Raw genomic sequence first — 17,134 nt, forward strand, 5'->3', positions numbered from 1 at the left:
CGAGCCCCACGAGCCCAAGTGGGAGGGTGTGATCTCCCCCGGGCTTCCATCACACCCACGCCCCCTCACAACCAGGGAGACCTCCCTCTGCTGAGGGGGATCTACAGCCCCTACTGCATCCCCCTTCCTGCCACCCAGGTGATGGAGCCAGAACGGGGCAGTGCGAGGCCACTCCAGCCCTGCTACCGGCGCCTGAGGAGGAGAGGAAGGTGCGCCCTCCATCTGGAGCCTCCATCCCCACTGCCCGAGGAGTTAATGGCGGCAGGAACCCACCCCCTGCCGGCCTTCCCCATGACTCGCTTCCTCCAGCGGACGGGAAATGGGCGGAGTGGGCGGCCTCGGCCCCGCCAGCGGAGCCGTCCAGCCCGAGCCCGCTGCGTGCGGATCGCCGCGGACAGACGGGCGTAGGGAGGGAGGGAAGGAGGGACGCCGCCGAGCCCCGCCGCTGGGGCGTGTCAGCGCCGCGCACCCCGCTCCCTGTCAGCCCTCCGCCGCGCCGCAGCGCCAACATGCCCGCCGTCGACAAGCTCCTCTTGGAAGAGGCTTTGCAGGACAGCCCGCAGGTAGCGGCCGCTGCCGGGGGCGACGCCGGGGCTGCTGCCAGGGGAGGGCTCGGCCGCCCGCCCGGTGGTCGGTCGGTCGGTCGGTGTGACGCACCGGGGCGGACGGTGCCGGCGGGCAGCCCTCGGGTCCGGCCGGGGCGGGGGGCACTGGCAGCAGGCAGGGCCGCGGAGCGGCGTCCCGCGGTGGGGAGAGGGGTGACAGGGGCGGTGCAGGGGGACGGGGCGGCGGGGCCGAGAAGTAGGTCAGGGTGAGTTCGCCTGTCGGAGTCGGAGGGCAGCAGGGATGCGGTGAGGCAGGCACCGTGTGGCGGCGGGGAAGGCTCTGGTGTCCCGCCGGGCATCAGTCAGGGGAAAGCCAGGCAGAGTCAGCTCCTGCGGGTCCCCGGGGAAGGGGGCTGTCCCCCACTGCGGAGGCACAGCGCCCTTTCTCCTCACCGCCCTCAGAGAAACTCCCATGGCTCTTTCCTCGCACTGTCCTGTCCCGGTGTGCGCTCGGTGGCTGCCAGGGTTGCCCTGGAGAGGTGAGGTGTGTTGGCGAAGGACGGGTGGGCATGGCTCGGTGCCCTGGCTTCCCCCGCAGGGAAAGGGACACCTGTGCGCAGAGAGTCACCTGGCCCCGGTGGCAGAAGTGGGCTGGAGGAGTGTCACCGCCAGCGTGCCTGCTCCTCCCCGCTGCTGTGAGCGCTCCCAGGGGCCGTGGTTCCGATACAGCAGCTTCCCGTGAGGATAGACGAGATGAGGCAGATCCCAGCGAAGATGACCTCCTGAAGGAGTCTGAGAAACGAGGGCAGGGGGGCGATGTTCCTCCTTCTCCCCTGTGCCCCACTGCTGGAAACGTGATGTGACACAGCTGCAGGAAAGACCCCTGAGGACTGTGGAAGCCAAGCCCCACAGTGAAGAGCACACCGTATTATAATGTTTCCAGGGGCTGAAGGTGTGTGAGGCCTTGAGAACTGGGAAAGGAGGATGGAAGGAAAGAAGTTTGCATGGAAGAGAGAAATAAAGGGAAGGGGAAAGAGTGGAAATTTCACAGAGGAGTGAGGAAGGTGCGCTTGAGGACAAAGTGTAGTGCAGACAGAGATACAAAAGTAATGGGTGAAACAGGGAAAGAAGAAGGGAGGGTGGGGTGGATCAGCATGGATCCTGTTCCCAGGTAGCCCTGTGTTGTAATCCCAACTCGTCTGCTGATAGATAAAGAGGAGGAATGAATAGGTAAGGTGTGGAGCATATTGCTGTCACATGTTATGGAGTCTGTCATGAGACATTTTAAAAGAAAGATTGGATGTGCACCTGTCAAGACTTAATGAGCCTTGGGACTCATCTTGGTAACCTCCTCTTATCCTGTTCTGTAATTTCATGAAATCCCATCCTAGTAAGAAAGATTTTCATCATTTGTTTCGTACAGCATGTATGTGATCAGCCTTGGGAATTTTAAAAACTGGACTGGAAAAAGCCTTGAGTCACCTGATGTAACATCAGTTAGTCCTGCATTGAGCAGAGGTTTGAACAAGGTGATGTGCAGAGTTCCTTGCCAGCCTGAACTTTTCTGTGTTCCACAGTTTACCAAAATATGTTAGATTTATTATAGGCAGTTACTGACATTTTTAGTGTTAACCTTTCCACTGTATCCTGAAGCTGAAGAACTGGACACACAGGATAAGTGAACTCATTTACCTCTTCAGTCAACACTTCCCTCCATGATTAAAAATGTAACACTGACTTCAAGCAGCTGAACAATGCACTGAATTCAGTTTGGAGGTCTTCATCTTTCTTCTGACCTGAAATGAAGGCTGTTAGCATCTCCTTTGCAATTACTGGAATACTGTGGCGTGCATAAACTTGAGTATTTTCAGGATGCTTTGGCTTGATTTGGTCAATACTTTTTGTTCAAGTTCTACAGCTTTTGGAGGGAGGGACATTCTTTAATTTTTATAACGACCCAATATTGCTAAAATATATTTTTTTGATGAAGGAAACAGGAGTGGTTTTTTTCAGTCTTTTATATTTTTATTACTTCTTTTCCTGGGGAGAGCTTTAGATTCACAGCACAACAGGGTCACTGTGCCAGGTGCTGCAAAATCAAGGCAAAAAGTCAGTCTCTGTCCCACAGAACATGCAGTGTAGCATCTTACAGGATTGTTTTCTTCTGTGTAAAGGGACTTGATTCTCCTTTCTCTGTGCCGTCACTTAGAGCAATGCAAAAGGATGGTGAAGTGAGGATATAACCTCACTTTGTATAAACTCTGTGAAGTATGTAGATTACGTGCAAGACAGAGGAGAATTAGGCCAAAGTTATTTCTTCTCAGGTTTCTGAAACTTGGTTTCTCTCCTCAGCAATACAGTACTTTTGTCTTGATTTGTCTCCAGGCAAAGGCTGAAAGAAGCCGTAAGAAGTGTCTTAATTTTGAAGTGTTTGGCCACAAAATGGAGAGAAATTTACATCAGCAGTCATGCTAAAACCAAGGGAAATACTTACATGAAAGCAGAAATTTTTTTTTCTGTCTTTCCAGAAGTCAAGATAGTGTTGCAATTAATGGGGCCTCCTAAATGTTAGCTTAATATTTGGATTACTGGTTTATTTCAGCAGCATTAGCTGCTATTCCAGAATTTGTCAAAGCGGCAACAACGAAAATATACACACGCTGGTATTTTGTTGCAGTGATTTAAAATGGTATTCCTAAATGTGAAAGTTTCCAAGAATAACTTCCAAACTGCCTGAATCATTTACTGTTTTTATTATTGCTGAACAACGTGGTAATAACAGAGGCCAAGACTTTCAGAAATTATTTCCCAGAGCTGTTCTACTTCAACCCATATTTAGACATCTGAAAAAATGAACCTGCAAAAATTCAGTAAGATTTAAAAATGTAGCTGGCATTTCTGTGTTTGAGAGCCTTTTCCGGCATGCAGAAGTGTGTGATTCGTAGCCTACTTCAGGCAATTTCTTTATAACCTTTTAGTTTTGGCTTGATATTTGTCTTGATAAACATGCAAGTTTTAAAATTTTTGCTTTCTCTAGATTTATTTTTAACCATCTTCATACCCTTTGCATTTCATGTGCCATTGTAACACAAAACAAGGAAGTTGAGCACTGTAGAAATACAAGATTGTTGACATTATTTTCCTTGTTTTAAGGCATCATTGAAAATAAAGCATTTCAAACCAGATATTTTTGAAAATCAATATGTTTTCAGTTACTGAAATAATAGCTTGATGTGGAAAACTCTCAAAATCATGCCACTATCCTTGTAGGGAAGTTCTGCACAAAGGTCCTTTGTACGTTTGGGTTCTTGGTATCCATTTCATTGACTTGGCCTTCTCTCCATTCTTTGGTTTTTGTGTTCTTCTCTTTATTTGAAAACAGCACTTGGTATTATGTGTTCCCTTACGTGCTAAGATCTTGAACTAGTTTCCCAAATGCATTTATTGGATTGTCTCTAAGGTAGGAAGAGCACATTAAGAGAGTGAAATGTTGAGAGGTTTTAGTTACTCAAAGTAAGAAGGTACTCCTGTTCAATGCCTAGAAAAAATCCAAAGACTGCCTCCCTAGTCCTGTATTTTAACTGCTGAGCAACACTAATTTCTGACTTACATACTTCTCAGCAGAGATGAAATGATATTTAATCATGGGCCGGGATTCTTGAAGGATTCTGATGTTGAGTTTTTCAGGACAAACAAAGTCTGGGCAGAGAGTTTTGCAGAGAAGAATAAACGCCTTTGGGAAATGCATATTCCTTCTGTGCAGTATCTTAAAACTTTGAAATAATTTTCCCAAATTCAAACCCGGATTTTTCAGAGATTCCTGTAATAGGAGATAGTTAAAGCACTTTCTCTCTTACAGGACTGACATGATTATGAAAGTACTGGAGTTTATGCATGCCCCTCATTTAAGCAGATGAAGCTAATTATTGTCATGGGAGTTAGCTGTACAGATGGAAAGACATTTCCAGTTAGCATCAAATAGATTGGATTTATCGAAGTTAAGACTAAGGATGGAGCATGACTTTGTTAAAGGGACAGTCTTTCCTCTTTAATTATTGTAATGATCTAGCAAATTCTTGAGCTTGGCATTGTTTTGAAATATCTTTGTTTCTCGTCTCAGGAGCTGTGTCAGCAACACAGTTCTTTGTTCCTGATGATTCCACTACAACAAACCAAGGGAATTCATGTGTTTAAGATAACACAAGTCATTATGTTCTTCCCCTGTCCCCATTTGCTGACAGGGATGAGTTAGGAGAATGGAGAAAGTACAGGGTATCTCTGAGTGGGTGTATCTCTTGTGCCTGTTGTTATAGATGAACACTCAGTTGTTTGGTCTCATTACATCAGCTCACTTTGGCAGTGGCCCTGTAAGAGTTGCTCAAGACAGTTGAGAGTGAACAATACTGTGTAAATTATCTCATTGGAAAGGGGTGCTTTTAATGCAGTCTGACATTAGAGAAGTAAAGTGAGCAAGCAGTGGTGTTTGACCCAGAGTCCTTAACATGGTTTGAATTACTGTAGTCAGCAGGCAGATATTCAGGATTTTTTACATTCCTAATTATGTTGGAAGGACTGTCTGTTAGCTGGAGCGAGAGACTGGGAGTCAGGATTTGGCCATAGCATTTTATCACTTCTCTTCCTTATATCTCAGTTTACCTATCCATAATACAAGAACTAATTTCTATGTGTTTTGAGATTCTGAATAAACAAAATCAAGCAAAGGTAAAGGCTTATTATTTCTGATTGATTTTTATTTTTTGCTATGATTTGCTTATGATTCTTTTTAATATTTCTACTCAGGATTAAAACCATTTGCTTTTTTTTTCTTTTATTGAAGACTCGGTCTTTGCTCAGTGTGTTTGAAGAAGATGCAGGAACCCTTACTGAATATACAAACCAGTTGCTTCAGGCAATGCAACGAGTCTATGGTGCTCAGGTAATTTTTCATTTGTGTTTCTTTTGTTCATGGTGGAGTAGAAGATGAATTGCTATTCTGATGCTGTTATTTACATGAGAGTTGGAAAGTACCTGTACCTCTTGTGGTTTAAGGGGAGTCATGGGTGTTTTTCATCTGGTATCTCAGCCCCTTCCCTCCTTAATGCTCAGAAAAGTCATATTCATGAAAAAGATCTTGTTTTCTTTGTCTCCAAGCAATTCATGAAAGTAAAATTGTGGTATGTCCTTACCTTAGGGTGCATTGAAAGGCTGGTCTTGACAAAATTGCTTACCTAAACGTAAACACAATACTCAGGTACTCACACTGACTTTAGGCACCTAACTTAGATGCTGTGACTCACCTTTTGGAGGGAGCTGTCTGTGTCTATTGATTACAGAGAGAATGTGCACTTTGGATCATACTGAAGTCAAGTACCTACAGTAGCCAGAGTGAAAAGTATGGGAGCAGGAGCAGAAAAAATAACATTTTCTAAAGTACTTACATGACCTAGATGGCTGAATCCCCTCGAAATTATATCCAGTGCTTTGGAAAAGGTTACTGTAAATCTGAGTGATTTTCAGTGACACTGATTCCCATGTGCGTAAAACTAGATATTTCAAAATACCCTATCTAGGTCTTGAAAGACATACACAGTGTGTCATGGAATTTTTGCAAGTATTTATGTAGGTTAGATACCTGAGTTCCCTAGAAACAGCTTTTCTATTCTTAAACCAGTAAATCAGAGTACACAGAGATGAGGACAATGGGGATATTTTGAATTTACTGGAAGAGTGCCTGATTCTGATTCTTATATTATTAGGAATCAGTTCCACTATAAAACTACTCCAAGTATGTGTCCATTCGGTAGGACTATGCTTTGAGTGACTGATAGTTTGACTTGGAAGAACTAATTTCCCAGAATCTAGTGACCTACGCCTGGAAGATCCAGCTTTGGCGAGCTTCAAAGTCTTCATGTCGTGGATCTTGTGCAAATGCAGAGCAGTCAGAGGCTTACAGCACAGCTTAGGTACATAGAAAACAATGCAGCACATAGCCAGGGGCTGGAGAGGTGACGTGAAATCAGCACTGAAAGTCAGTGGTGGGCATTTTGGGAGAGTCTTTTTAAGAGCAGGAAGAGTATGGGCACGTTGGATAGTAGGAATCTGACACCAAAGATCGGGTAGGATTGAAACATGAAAGAAGCAAATCAGAAGATACATTTGATTTTGAAGTGTCCAGCTTATGGAGTACATGTCTTTTTCCCCTGCTAATGACGTTTTAGGGTGGCATTTTAGGAAGTGGTTACTCTGATCTGTGATTTAAGACAAAATGCTTTATCTCCTTTTGTTTGCCTCTTCCTTTTCATCTTGGTTTTTAGCCTTCTCTATTTCTCTTGTTCCACAGTTATGACATTTCCTCTTTCTTCTCACTGTCACAGCGCATTTACCCATCTGTATTGTGCAGTACTACTGAGTCTGCTTCATTTTCCCAGCACTTCTTGGCCACTTCTTTCCTGAACACTGCTTTAGTTTGATATATTCAGTCACTTGTGAGTATTGAAATATGTCTTGAGAGTTTTATGCCATTCTGTGAAGTAGAAATAGAAGAGTAATGCTGAATTGCCTACTAAACCTAAATGGACAGTTAAGAAAAATCTATGTGTAATATTTCTTGACTGGCTAATCACAACTTGAGAGAAGAAGAATTTTTGTTGTGTTGTTAGGACACACATTGTCTGGGCCTTAGGAGCAGCATGTGCTACCAACCCTGTAAAAGCTGAGAGTATGGAGAAGTCAGTTTCTGAATTTGCCTTTTTATTTTCCTGACTTAAATTTTCTCTCTGCAAAGTCAAATTTTCTCTTTGCAAAGTCATTGCAATCCCCTGCTCTGATTTCCCTCTCTGTAAAACAGGAATTACGGTTACTGACCTACTTTAAGGCAAGGACCATAAAAATGACTGGAATCATAGTCATGGCAGTCAGACAAAGCAGTGAGTTGTACTAGTCCGCAGTTTTGGAAATTCAGGGTTTATAACCCCTCAAAACACTTATGACAGTTTTAAAAATGGTAATTTTGTTTTCTTCCTAACTTTGTTCTGAACTGTAACATTTCCTAGATGTCTTAACCATGTTTTCAAGATCTTTTTGGAGTAGTTTACTAGAAGCTTGGTTTCTCTTGTGATGAAAACTCAAATTTTCATGTAATTCAAACCACTGTAGCTTGTGATCAAATAACAATAGTTAATGGTTCTGAATGGATTCAGTGCAAAGTCTCAGGGAAGTAGCAATTAGTACTAACTGCATGCTGTTAATTATCCTTGTGGATATATGCATATAGTTGTCTCAAAACACTGCTTTGTGTGTAGAGCAGCAGTAAACTTGTAAATTGACAGCTCAAGCTGCTTTGAACACTTCGATCAGTGAATTTGAAAGCAGTGTGAAAGAGAAATATTTGCCCAGAGTTTTTAAAAACCCTTAGGAAAATGGGAATCTTTTTAAACATCTTTTCAGACTTATGTGTATTCAAGCAGGACTTAAAGACTGTAAGGAGGGATCTGCAGCATCCTGTCACAGGGTGTAGCAGTGGATATGCTGCTCAGGCACCTGGAGCTGTTGGACGTGGAAGAGCCAATAACAGACAGGCTGGAGTTGGATGATACATTGCCAGCAGGTTGCCTTTGGGTGCAAGGCCCTCGGAATGTCACGAGCCTCTGATTGCTCTGCAGGATGAGGACAGTGCTCTCACCTCTTTGGGCACCCACACCGGGTGTGACGGAGTGGTGACTCTCTCCTGCACATGGAGATCTTTAGTGAAAAAGAGGCTGCGATGCTGCGAGGCAGATGCAGTGTATGATGCCATGATTGAGAAGTCACAGGAACCAAAAGCAGTGCTTGGGGAGTGAGGTTTGGTTGATCTGGCAAACCCACGTGTGTAAATACAGTGAAGCATTTTTATGTTCATCAAATAAACCACATCCTTGTGAGTATATGTTATACTTCCTTCTGTGTTGTGGTACCCTGAAGTAATCATGATATCGGTCTTGCAGAGTTCATTCCTGTAGTTCTTCCTCCTTGCAAGCAAGCCCTGATGCTGCATCTGGCATTACTGCTGAGTTCTGTGAATGTTGTGTTTGTCATTCTGTACATTCTATTACCTGACCAATATATAATGCAGCAAGCAAAGACTGTTAGAAAATTCAGTTTACTCAAGTTACAGTGCTGAGGCTCTTGCAATGGTGTATGAGCAAAGTGTGCACAGTTTACCTTCCTGACTTACCACTGTCATAGTAAGGGATTTTCAGAGCTTTACTATTATTTCCAGTTCTCCATCATGCTGTAGAAATGGCTGAGCTGGGATCTTCACTTGAAACAAAATGCCATTTAGCAAAGTCAGGAGACTGTTGTGTCTCTACTGACTATTAGAAGGGATAAACAGTTAAGCAGGTTAAAGGAAAGTAAGATGCAGTATTTTGTCACTGTAAATAGCTTTCATGTCATGAGTCCAGACAAATCTGTCTAGATACGAGGGGCAGTGATGGCCGAAGGGGAGTAAAAAGAAACACATGCTGTCTTTATGGATACATCTGGAGAGGGGACAGCATGGGAATTGTGAAGTGTAATTCTGTTCAGCATCTGTATCTCTGTGACCAGTTGTCTTGTAGTTCCAGAGTCACACAGGTAAAGCTGCAACAACCTCTGGGGCTCACTGCCTTTTTATGTCCAGACTCTTAAGGAAACTCTTGACAATTATGGAATAGTCTTGGTTTATAGGTACCACATTACATGGGAATCAGGACAGCTCGAATCTCTCCAGGGCTGTTTTAGGTAGTGCTTCATAACAGTGTTACTTCTCTCCACAAATTCAGGACACCTCATGTCTGCATTTTTCTACAGTGCTACTTGTTTCATTTTCCTGTGCATTGCCTTAACTAGGCTGTGACTCAGTAGATAGGTGTCAGGCTCTCTAGGGTGTGCATGAATTTTTATATTTATTATGTTGTAGAGCTAACCCCAAGTGTTCAGGGTTCTTAAATTAGTTCTTGCTTAAATAGCAAGTAAGCACCGATACAGTTTTTCTTTTAATTGCTTTCTTTTAATGTGTAAGGGAACTATTGTGTTCCCTTTTCAAATTATAAGACTTTTTTTCCCAAAACCTTTTAAGGAATAAAATTTAAGTTAGCATTTTGTAAACTTGCGGTTCCACATAGAGGAGCTTCAATAGATAGTAGAAAGGATAAACATTTGCAATAAACTGCAGTTGTCAGCACTGACTTCTGTGAAGTCCTGTATTTTTGTTCCATATTCATTGTAAGTATGCATCATATATCTCTTACCTTCCTGAGGCCTGTTCACCGTATGTTGCTAACAGAGGTAATCAGCACATTACCACGTGAGCACTAATGTGTTAACAAAGGCATGGGAGTTGGTTTTAATATTGCCTATAAAGTTGGAGTTGTCACCATGCCCAGAAGCAAGTTGACACTGCACTAAGCAGGATCTGGAGATTTGAGGAAGCATAAATGTACCTTGCTGATAGTAATTGTTTTGAAAGAAGCTGGAGAGATTATTTCCATACTGAACTAGCCATCCTATTGTAGCTGCTTTTGCTGCTTTACAGTGGAGCTTTGCCTAGTGTCTTCTATTTCTTGAATCTGTCCTCTGCTGAGCTGTTCCTGTTTATGAGGACGGAATACCATGCTGGGAACCAGCAGCAGGGCAAGCCATATGTTAGCCTGATCTTGTAAAGTGCTGCACAGCCTGATCACCCTGGTGAGGCTTAGCTCCTTGCAACTCTGGCTTCATGTTTCCGAGCCATTTAATATGCAAACCTAAGCCTGTAGGACTGTGCCATTTACTAGATTGCTGGAGAATTCTACTTTGTAGGAAGATGACAAGCACATATAAATCGAGCTGCATAAAACAGTTGCATCAAGACCCAGTTCTTTTTGTGCTGTGCCTGATTTGAAGGTAGATGTACTGCCTAGTTCTCAAAGGATGGGAAGGCTGCAACTACCTCATGGACCTTCTCCTTAACCTGTTTTTTTTCCTCACTTATGGGGCATTAAGCTTTCCCAGATGTAAGCTAAATTTTATTATGTGTCATTCTGCACGTTCATAGTGCAGACCAGTGCAGACCTTTACCAGTATCTTGTTGTTTACATGAAGTAAACACTGCTCTGTGCTGGTTACTTGTAGGGTTTTAAAAATGCCAACTTTAGCAGGCATAGGAAAGTTGCTTTGCAGAAAGCTTCGTTATATTGGGATTGGAATTGGACATGCTGGAGCAGTTCTGTGTCTGTAGATATTAATTTATAGCTCAACTTCATCCTTTACATGCCTCCAGATTTGTAGTCTGTTAGACAGCTGTCTATGGAAATATCTTCAGACTTCAGCAGATTATTCCTCAGAGTTGATTTTGGAAAAATACAAGAAGATACTCTAAAAATGGATGGATTGCCTCACTGGTAAATGGTTAATGGTGTGGATATTTATTACAAAGAGGTTATAGAAAAATTATACTCTCTGATGATGATATGGACAGCTTCATGAATAAAGGTAGTGAAAGTGAAGAAGGTGGAGTCAACACATAAAAAATCACATGCCTTTTCTCTGGCACTAGATCAGAAAATAAGTTGGACTTTTTTTTTTTTTTGCTGACTTATTTGAAGATAGGGTGAGGTACAGAAATAAGTTGAGAATTAAACTGGTTTTTTAATCAATGGTTTTTCATTTTTGGTAGATTAATGATAGATTGAAGACACAATTTCCATTACCTTACACATTTGAATTGGACTTAGTGAACTCTATATCTATAAAAATCTATTCCTAGGGCTGTCATGCCAGCCAAGGTTAAAGAAAAAAAAAAAGAGTCAGCACATCTGTAGTCACTGCTGATTGCTTTATGCTTATTTACATACAGTCTTTTCTTCCTTCCTTTCTTCCTTCCTTCCTTCTGGTACACTTTTTTTACATTAATGCTGCAATAGTGTTTTCCCTGTTAAGTAAAACCTTTTAGTGCAGATGACTGTATGTGCAAGGCCCAGTACTGGTTAAGTTTGCCTTCATTTAGAATACTTTGATTTCTGTTCAGGATTTTATTGAGTTTCTACCTGATATTTCATGAATAGCTCTCCACTCCATAAATGTGTGATGAATTCTGAAATGTTAAGGTGATGTGGAGTCAGGATCATATCATAGTTTTTTCTTTTGATGTGGTATACTGAATTTCAGTCACTTCAGGATAAAGGAAATGAATGCTGCTGTATTCCGTGGGAAAATGTCTTGCAAATAGATTAAAACCTGTTAAAATGATTTGCCTGGATTTAGTGGATCTGTCAACTGAAGCAATGCAAATTCTTCTAAGACTTCTAAGTCTTGAGACTGATTGGTAGCAGAGTGGGGGAAGGGGAAAAGGCTGATTAGGAAGAAATGGAAGGAGGATTAAACCAAACTTTCCCAGATTAGCGTGCTTAGCAATGCAGTATTACCACTAGGTCAGCAGAGCACTTTGCCTGCTTCCTGTTCCTTGTGCAATGGACTGAGTTTCAACTTGATAGCTTGATTTGATTTGTTTACAGCTTTTGGGTGTGTGCCTGTGTTTGGTTTTGTTTTGATTTTTTGGTTGGTTGGTTTTTTCCCAAGTGATACAATGAATGACTTTGTGCCTCTAATGGGAACTAAGTCTGGCAGGTGTTGGGAGAGAGGATGAAGGACCCAGGATTAACTCTCCCACATGGGGTAGGGATTGAGTAACAAATTGTGGTGTTCTGACACAAAGAACTGAGACTATAAATGAGAAATACAACCTGCTGGCAGCAGTGGGTTATGAATGATGCATGGAACTGTTGTCCCAAAATTAGTCTAAAATCCAAAAGTAAGTTTTGTGTCAGGCGCATCTGTCAATTTGTTCTGTATCTGGAGTAGCATGCTATGAATGTCTTCTTGGCATCTATAGTTAACTGCTGTTACCTGATCCCTGTACTTGGGAAGGTGTTGTTAATTTACACCCCTTTGAGACCCTCAGGGTTTCTGTATTCCCCTATTATCCTATCACATACTGGAGACTACTCCTGGGGAGTAGTGATCCCTGGAAGTTGCTTATTCCACACAGCTCTTTGCATTTCCGTCTTCAGACTGTCCCACGTGTATGTCCCATGTGATGAGTAATAATGCTCCTTGTTACTCTTTGAATATTATGTGAGGAAATTGAGGGTTCAGTCTTTAAAAACCAGACTGGTAGAAGCTTGGGGGATGGCTAACAAAAAAAGGATGCCTTTGGTGTCAGCCCATTATTCTGAAGCTTCTCCTAGTGTTAGCAAGTTTAACCCAGAAGAATATATTTCCCAACTTCAGAGCAGATAACACAATTGCAGACTTTGCAGGAATAAGTAAATTGAAACAAAAAGTGGGGGGAAAGAGCGTGTTTCTAATACTCAGTTTGTTTCAAAAGACTTCTCTCACTCTGACCCAGCTGTACATCTTACAGACGGCATCACAGTTGCTGTGTGAGGACTTGGTCTTCTTGCAGTTATTACTCAGCTCTCTCTTTGAGGTTGTGTTTATGAAAAAGATCCCACGTCTGAGAACCTCTGCTTCTTTTTGTAATCTTAAATTCCACCCACGTGCATACAAACAAAAAACAAACCCCTTTTAATGTCATGTTATACATGCAAGGAGTCCCATCCTTCCTGTCACCAGCTCATTGCTTGCTAGCTCCGCTTCGAAGGTAGTGAAGTTTCTCAGATGTTATTGTAGCTTGGGGGCAGATAGTTAGGGCTCATTCCTATCCTTGCCTGAGCCCTTAGCAGGGTTTGTTTTTTATTATAAAGCACAACCTTGGAAGGCCTCTACTGCCCCATCTCCACCCACCTCTGAGTGTTACCACCAGAGTGCTTTAAGATGGTCAGAATCATGTCACTCAGGTTTTCCTGCTATGTGTTCACATACAGCTGCTGTTACCTGGGCTGTGGCTGGCTGTGTTTTTTTCTGAATACTTGGGTACTTAAGACTGTCTAAATGTTTGGGCCTTGATGCCTATATAACCTTCCTTCCTGACATGTCAAGGTGGTGTGGAAGCATCAGGATGTAATACAGTATGTCAGACGTGGCATCAGGACAAAGTAAAGGGTGTTTCAGGATCTCTGGCCCAGATGGCTTACTGTGCTTTGCTCTGCTTGCTCAAGATGACAAGAGACAATAAGAGAGCACACAAACTCTGTCCCAGTTTTAATGGTTTTCTCAATCAGCCCCAGTATAAAGGGTTCTATTAAAGCAGTTCAGAGATTGCCTCTAGTTTTATAAACTCTCTATGGCCTTATGTGTTTGGAGACAGGAATAGCTTGTGTTAAGGTTAAAATTAAATTAAAAGTGATTAGTTTTCTGCATTACTGAGGAAGAGAAAGATCTGACAGGGATTAAGACAGATCCCAGTTACCCTTTCCCCTTTTTCTTTTTTTCTAGTTTTAAGTCATTGTTAGCAAATCAGGGATACAGCAGCTGATATACCAGTGTTAGAAATACATTGATTAAAGATTGACATGTCCAAATGCTTGTCTGGTTTTTCCAGCTGTCAAGCAAAATTATATGCCTTCCCTACAAGTCTTACCCTGAGTAAGCACGTCTTGAGGATGTGTGTGCTTTCATTGGCTGGTGTAGCCATGAGAATAGAGATGAGCTGTTTTGTGCTCCTGTATCCACTTAAAGCACTGTAATTACATTGGCACATTCCCTGAGCATGAATGCATTATGAAGGCCCATCTGCTGGTTCTCTTTATTGATGTAGATTTTGGGGAAAGATGATTAACCAATATGAAACATTCTTATGCTGGAATGGTGGCTTATGTGTTTGAGATTGTTCTAGCTTTGTTATATTTTTGGAGTGGGGGAAACCCAAACCCAAAACTAACCCCCAAATCTTACTTCTATTCAGAGTAATTAAACCGTGTGTTGATTAGGTCTGAAGTATACCTGTTATTGCTGCTTCTCTGTGCAGGTATTTTGGGACTAGTTGCTTACACACAATTGAATGTTTGTGTGGGTAGGTTCAGATTCAGTGAAGAAGCTGGTAACAAAGTAGTAATAACAGCAGAGCTAAGGACTTTTCATTATTTCTATTAACATGTCAATTTTTTTTTTGTAGAATGAAATGTGTCTTGCCACACAACAGCTTTCAAAGCAGCTCCTTGCCTATGAAAAGCAGGTATGTCCAGCATATGACTTTGATTTCTTTTCTGCCTCAGCACTTGTGAAGAAGTCTGTGTAAATAATGTGTGTTCCAGAAGTGCTCAGGGCATTCGCTTTACTTAGTTTCATGTGAAGGCTGTTGTGAAATTCCCCAGGATGTTGAAGGGAGTTAGGTCATTCCTGAGAATCTTAAAAAAACCCAACCAACCAAAGAAAACCCCCCAAAAAGGTGCAAAATGTGAGTTAATAATCTTATCAAGATAACAAACCAGTTTGCTCCTGTTACATGACTGTGACTTTAAAATGACTATAATAAGAATTAAGTGTTGTCCAAAATCCATTTAATTTAAAACAAGAAGAGCAGGGTAAAAGGATGTGTATTAATGAGTTTCTGTTTTTTAATTTAGTTTTATCATTTATTGCATTTTGTAGGAGTATTCATTAGCTTTGTAGTAAAATACGTGTTGTATTTTATACTCACCTTTATTGATTTACAGACCAAATATGTGTTTCTATTTCCAGCATTTTGCCTTAGGCAAAGGAGATGAAGAAGTGATATCTACCCTTCATTATTTTTCAAAAGTTGTGGATGAGGTAATTTGAGTTGCTAACATTCTATTCTTACAATATAGAATATTAGGAGTTTTTCTTTGAGTCTGTCCTTTTGATTCTGAGCCTTTCCACTGAAGGCTAGATTGTGCCTGGGTTTTAGAGAGTCATTCAATTCAGGATAAGGAAGTATAATATCATCCTTCTGTAATGTTAAGAGCTGTTTCTGTGGCTTCATTCCACATGCTGTCCTCAGAGCAAAGCTGAACTTCTTAAGGGAACCTAAAAAAAGGCTGAAATAGGATGTGTCATGTAGCCTGGGGCAGTTTTTTATTTAATTCCATTTTAAAATGATATTTACATTTCTAAGCTTTAAACACTGTAGTTTGAGCCAAAACTTGCCAGGTATAGATGCAGGGCAGCTGTGAATTAGTAAAGTTGCAGTTTAGTTGCTGTGAGATCCTGCAGAATCCAAAGATGTCTGGGGAAGGCTGCAGTGCTGTGTGGTGAAAACAGGTTGGGTACTGCAGCTGTGTGCATTGAACACTTCTCTTCCCTGTAGGTTTCTGCTAAGTATGGGGAGTCTTTCTAAATGCTTCTGTTGACCTGCCCATATAACATTTCAAGATAATCTTAATATTGAGCTCCTTCTTGCTTAAGTATCATTTGTCACATCACTCTTTCTGCTGTGAGCAGGGCTGTGCCATCAGAGATGTGTTGTTCTTGTTAGTCTGCTTTCAACTTTCATTAAGAAAACAAAAGTCTGTATTGAGGTCTGCTGTTTGGGACAGGAAATAGGGTTGTGGGGCAAAAAGTAAGTTAAAAATTTTAGAGCCCATGGATAACTCTAATGATACAGTGAGAGGAGTCCCAAAGGTTTACTTTTTCTTTAGGCTTCTCTCATTGCACTGTGTGCTCTCAGGGGATGCTTCAAAGGAGCATTTGTTGTCCCCTGTTGCGATTGTGTTCGAGGTAACCCTCATGAATGGAAAGAGTCTAGTCATCATGGTGGGAATGTAACTCCATGGTGTAGAGACTAACAAAAACAGGTTAATAAAGGCTAATTACAGTTTAAATCCTGCTGTGTTAAGCATTAAAATTAGGGCAGTCAGGTGAACTGCCCTAATACATTATGTGGGAACTGAAAAGTTTTTGGATCCATGAAAAATACCAGGCAGGAATTAAGCATTTAGGAAAAAATCCCCATCTGTATTGGATATCTCGAGAAATGTATTTTAAGCATTGAAGTACGTTATCTCTTTTTTTTTTTTTTTTTTTTGTCTGCCGGGCATAAATGGCAGGCTGGGAAGTGTTTTTTGATTTATTTGCACTGTGTCTTAGAACATTCCTCTGTTCTTTGTTTCAGCTCAATATCCTTCATTCTGAACTGGCAAAACAGCTTGCGGATACAATGGTTCTCCCAATAATACAGTTTCGGGAGAAAGATCTCACAGGTGAATTTTATTCTAAGTTTTCATTTTCCTCACGTGTTCCTTCTTGCTTATTTCATCATAAACTGACACATAATGCCATGTAATAATTTGTTCTTTGATGATTAACAGAAAAGTTTTTGTGTCACTTTTTTTTCCTGCTACAGAATTTCATTGACAGGTGGATGCTTTTACTCAGGCAAAAACCAGTTCAAATTCACCACGTAACATTTTGTGCACCATATGGTGGAAGTTTGAAAATACACAGCTTTGTTCTTTGCTGGATCGCTCTGCTTTTACACTAGTCAATTCTCCTGAAGTCATTGATGTTATAATTGTCTAAAGAAGGGCAGCTTTGCAGTGAATCTGGCTTGCAAACAGAATTTATCCCACTTCAGAAATTTGGGGCTGTTAGACAAGCACAAGCAAGAATTTTTTTTCAACTTCAGAGACTAGTATATTCCCTCTCTTTTGAGGAAACAGTCCTCTTTA

The 17,134-nt window shown here is 41.7% G+C and overlaps 1 protein-coding gene across 1 annotated transcript in view; it reads left to right on the forward strand.

Annotated features, from left to right (window-relative positions):
- The first annotated feature begins 440 nt into the window (after positions 1 to 440).
- The window catches only part of APPL2 (adaptor protein, phosphotyrosine interacting with PH domain and leucine zipper 2), a 34,077-nt gene continuing 17,383 nt past the window's right edge, over positions 441 to 17,134 (forward strand). The window contains exons 1-5 of the mRNA XM_017804775.1: positions 441 to 563; positions 5,383 to 5,481; positions 14,620 to 14,679; positions 15,186 to 15,257; positions 16,579 to 16,666. Of these exons, the coding sequence (XP_017660264.1) occupies positions 510 to 563; positions 5,383 to 5,481; positions 14,620 to 14,679; positions 15,186 to 15,257; positions 16,579 to 16,666 (373 nt within the window). The 5' untranslated portion in view covers positions 441 to 509. The remainder of the gene's footprint in view (positions 564 to 5,382; positions 5,482 to 14,619; positions 14,680 to 15,185; positions 15,258 to 16,578; positions 16,667 to 17,134) is intronic.

Source organism: Lepidothrix coronata, unplaced genomic scaffold (assembly GCF_001604755.1).
Source record: "Lepidothrix coronata isolate B3197 unplaced genomic scaffold, Lepidothrix_coronata-1.0 Scaffold10, whole genome shotgun sequence".
Lineage (NCBI taxonomy): Eukaryota > Metazoa > Chordata > Aves > Passeriformes > Pipridae > Lepidothrix > Lepidothrix coronata.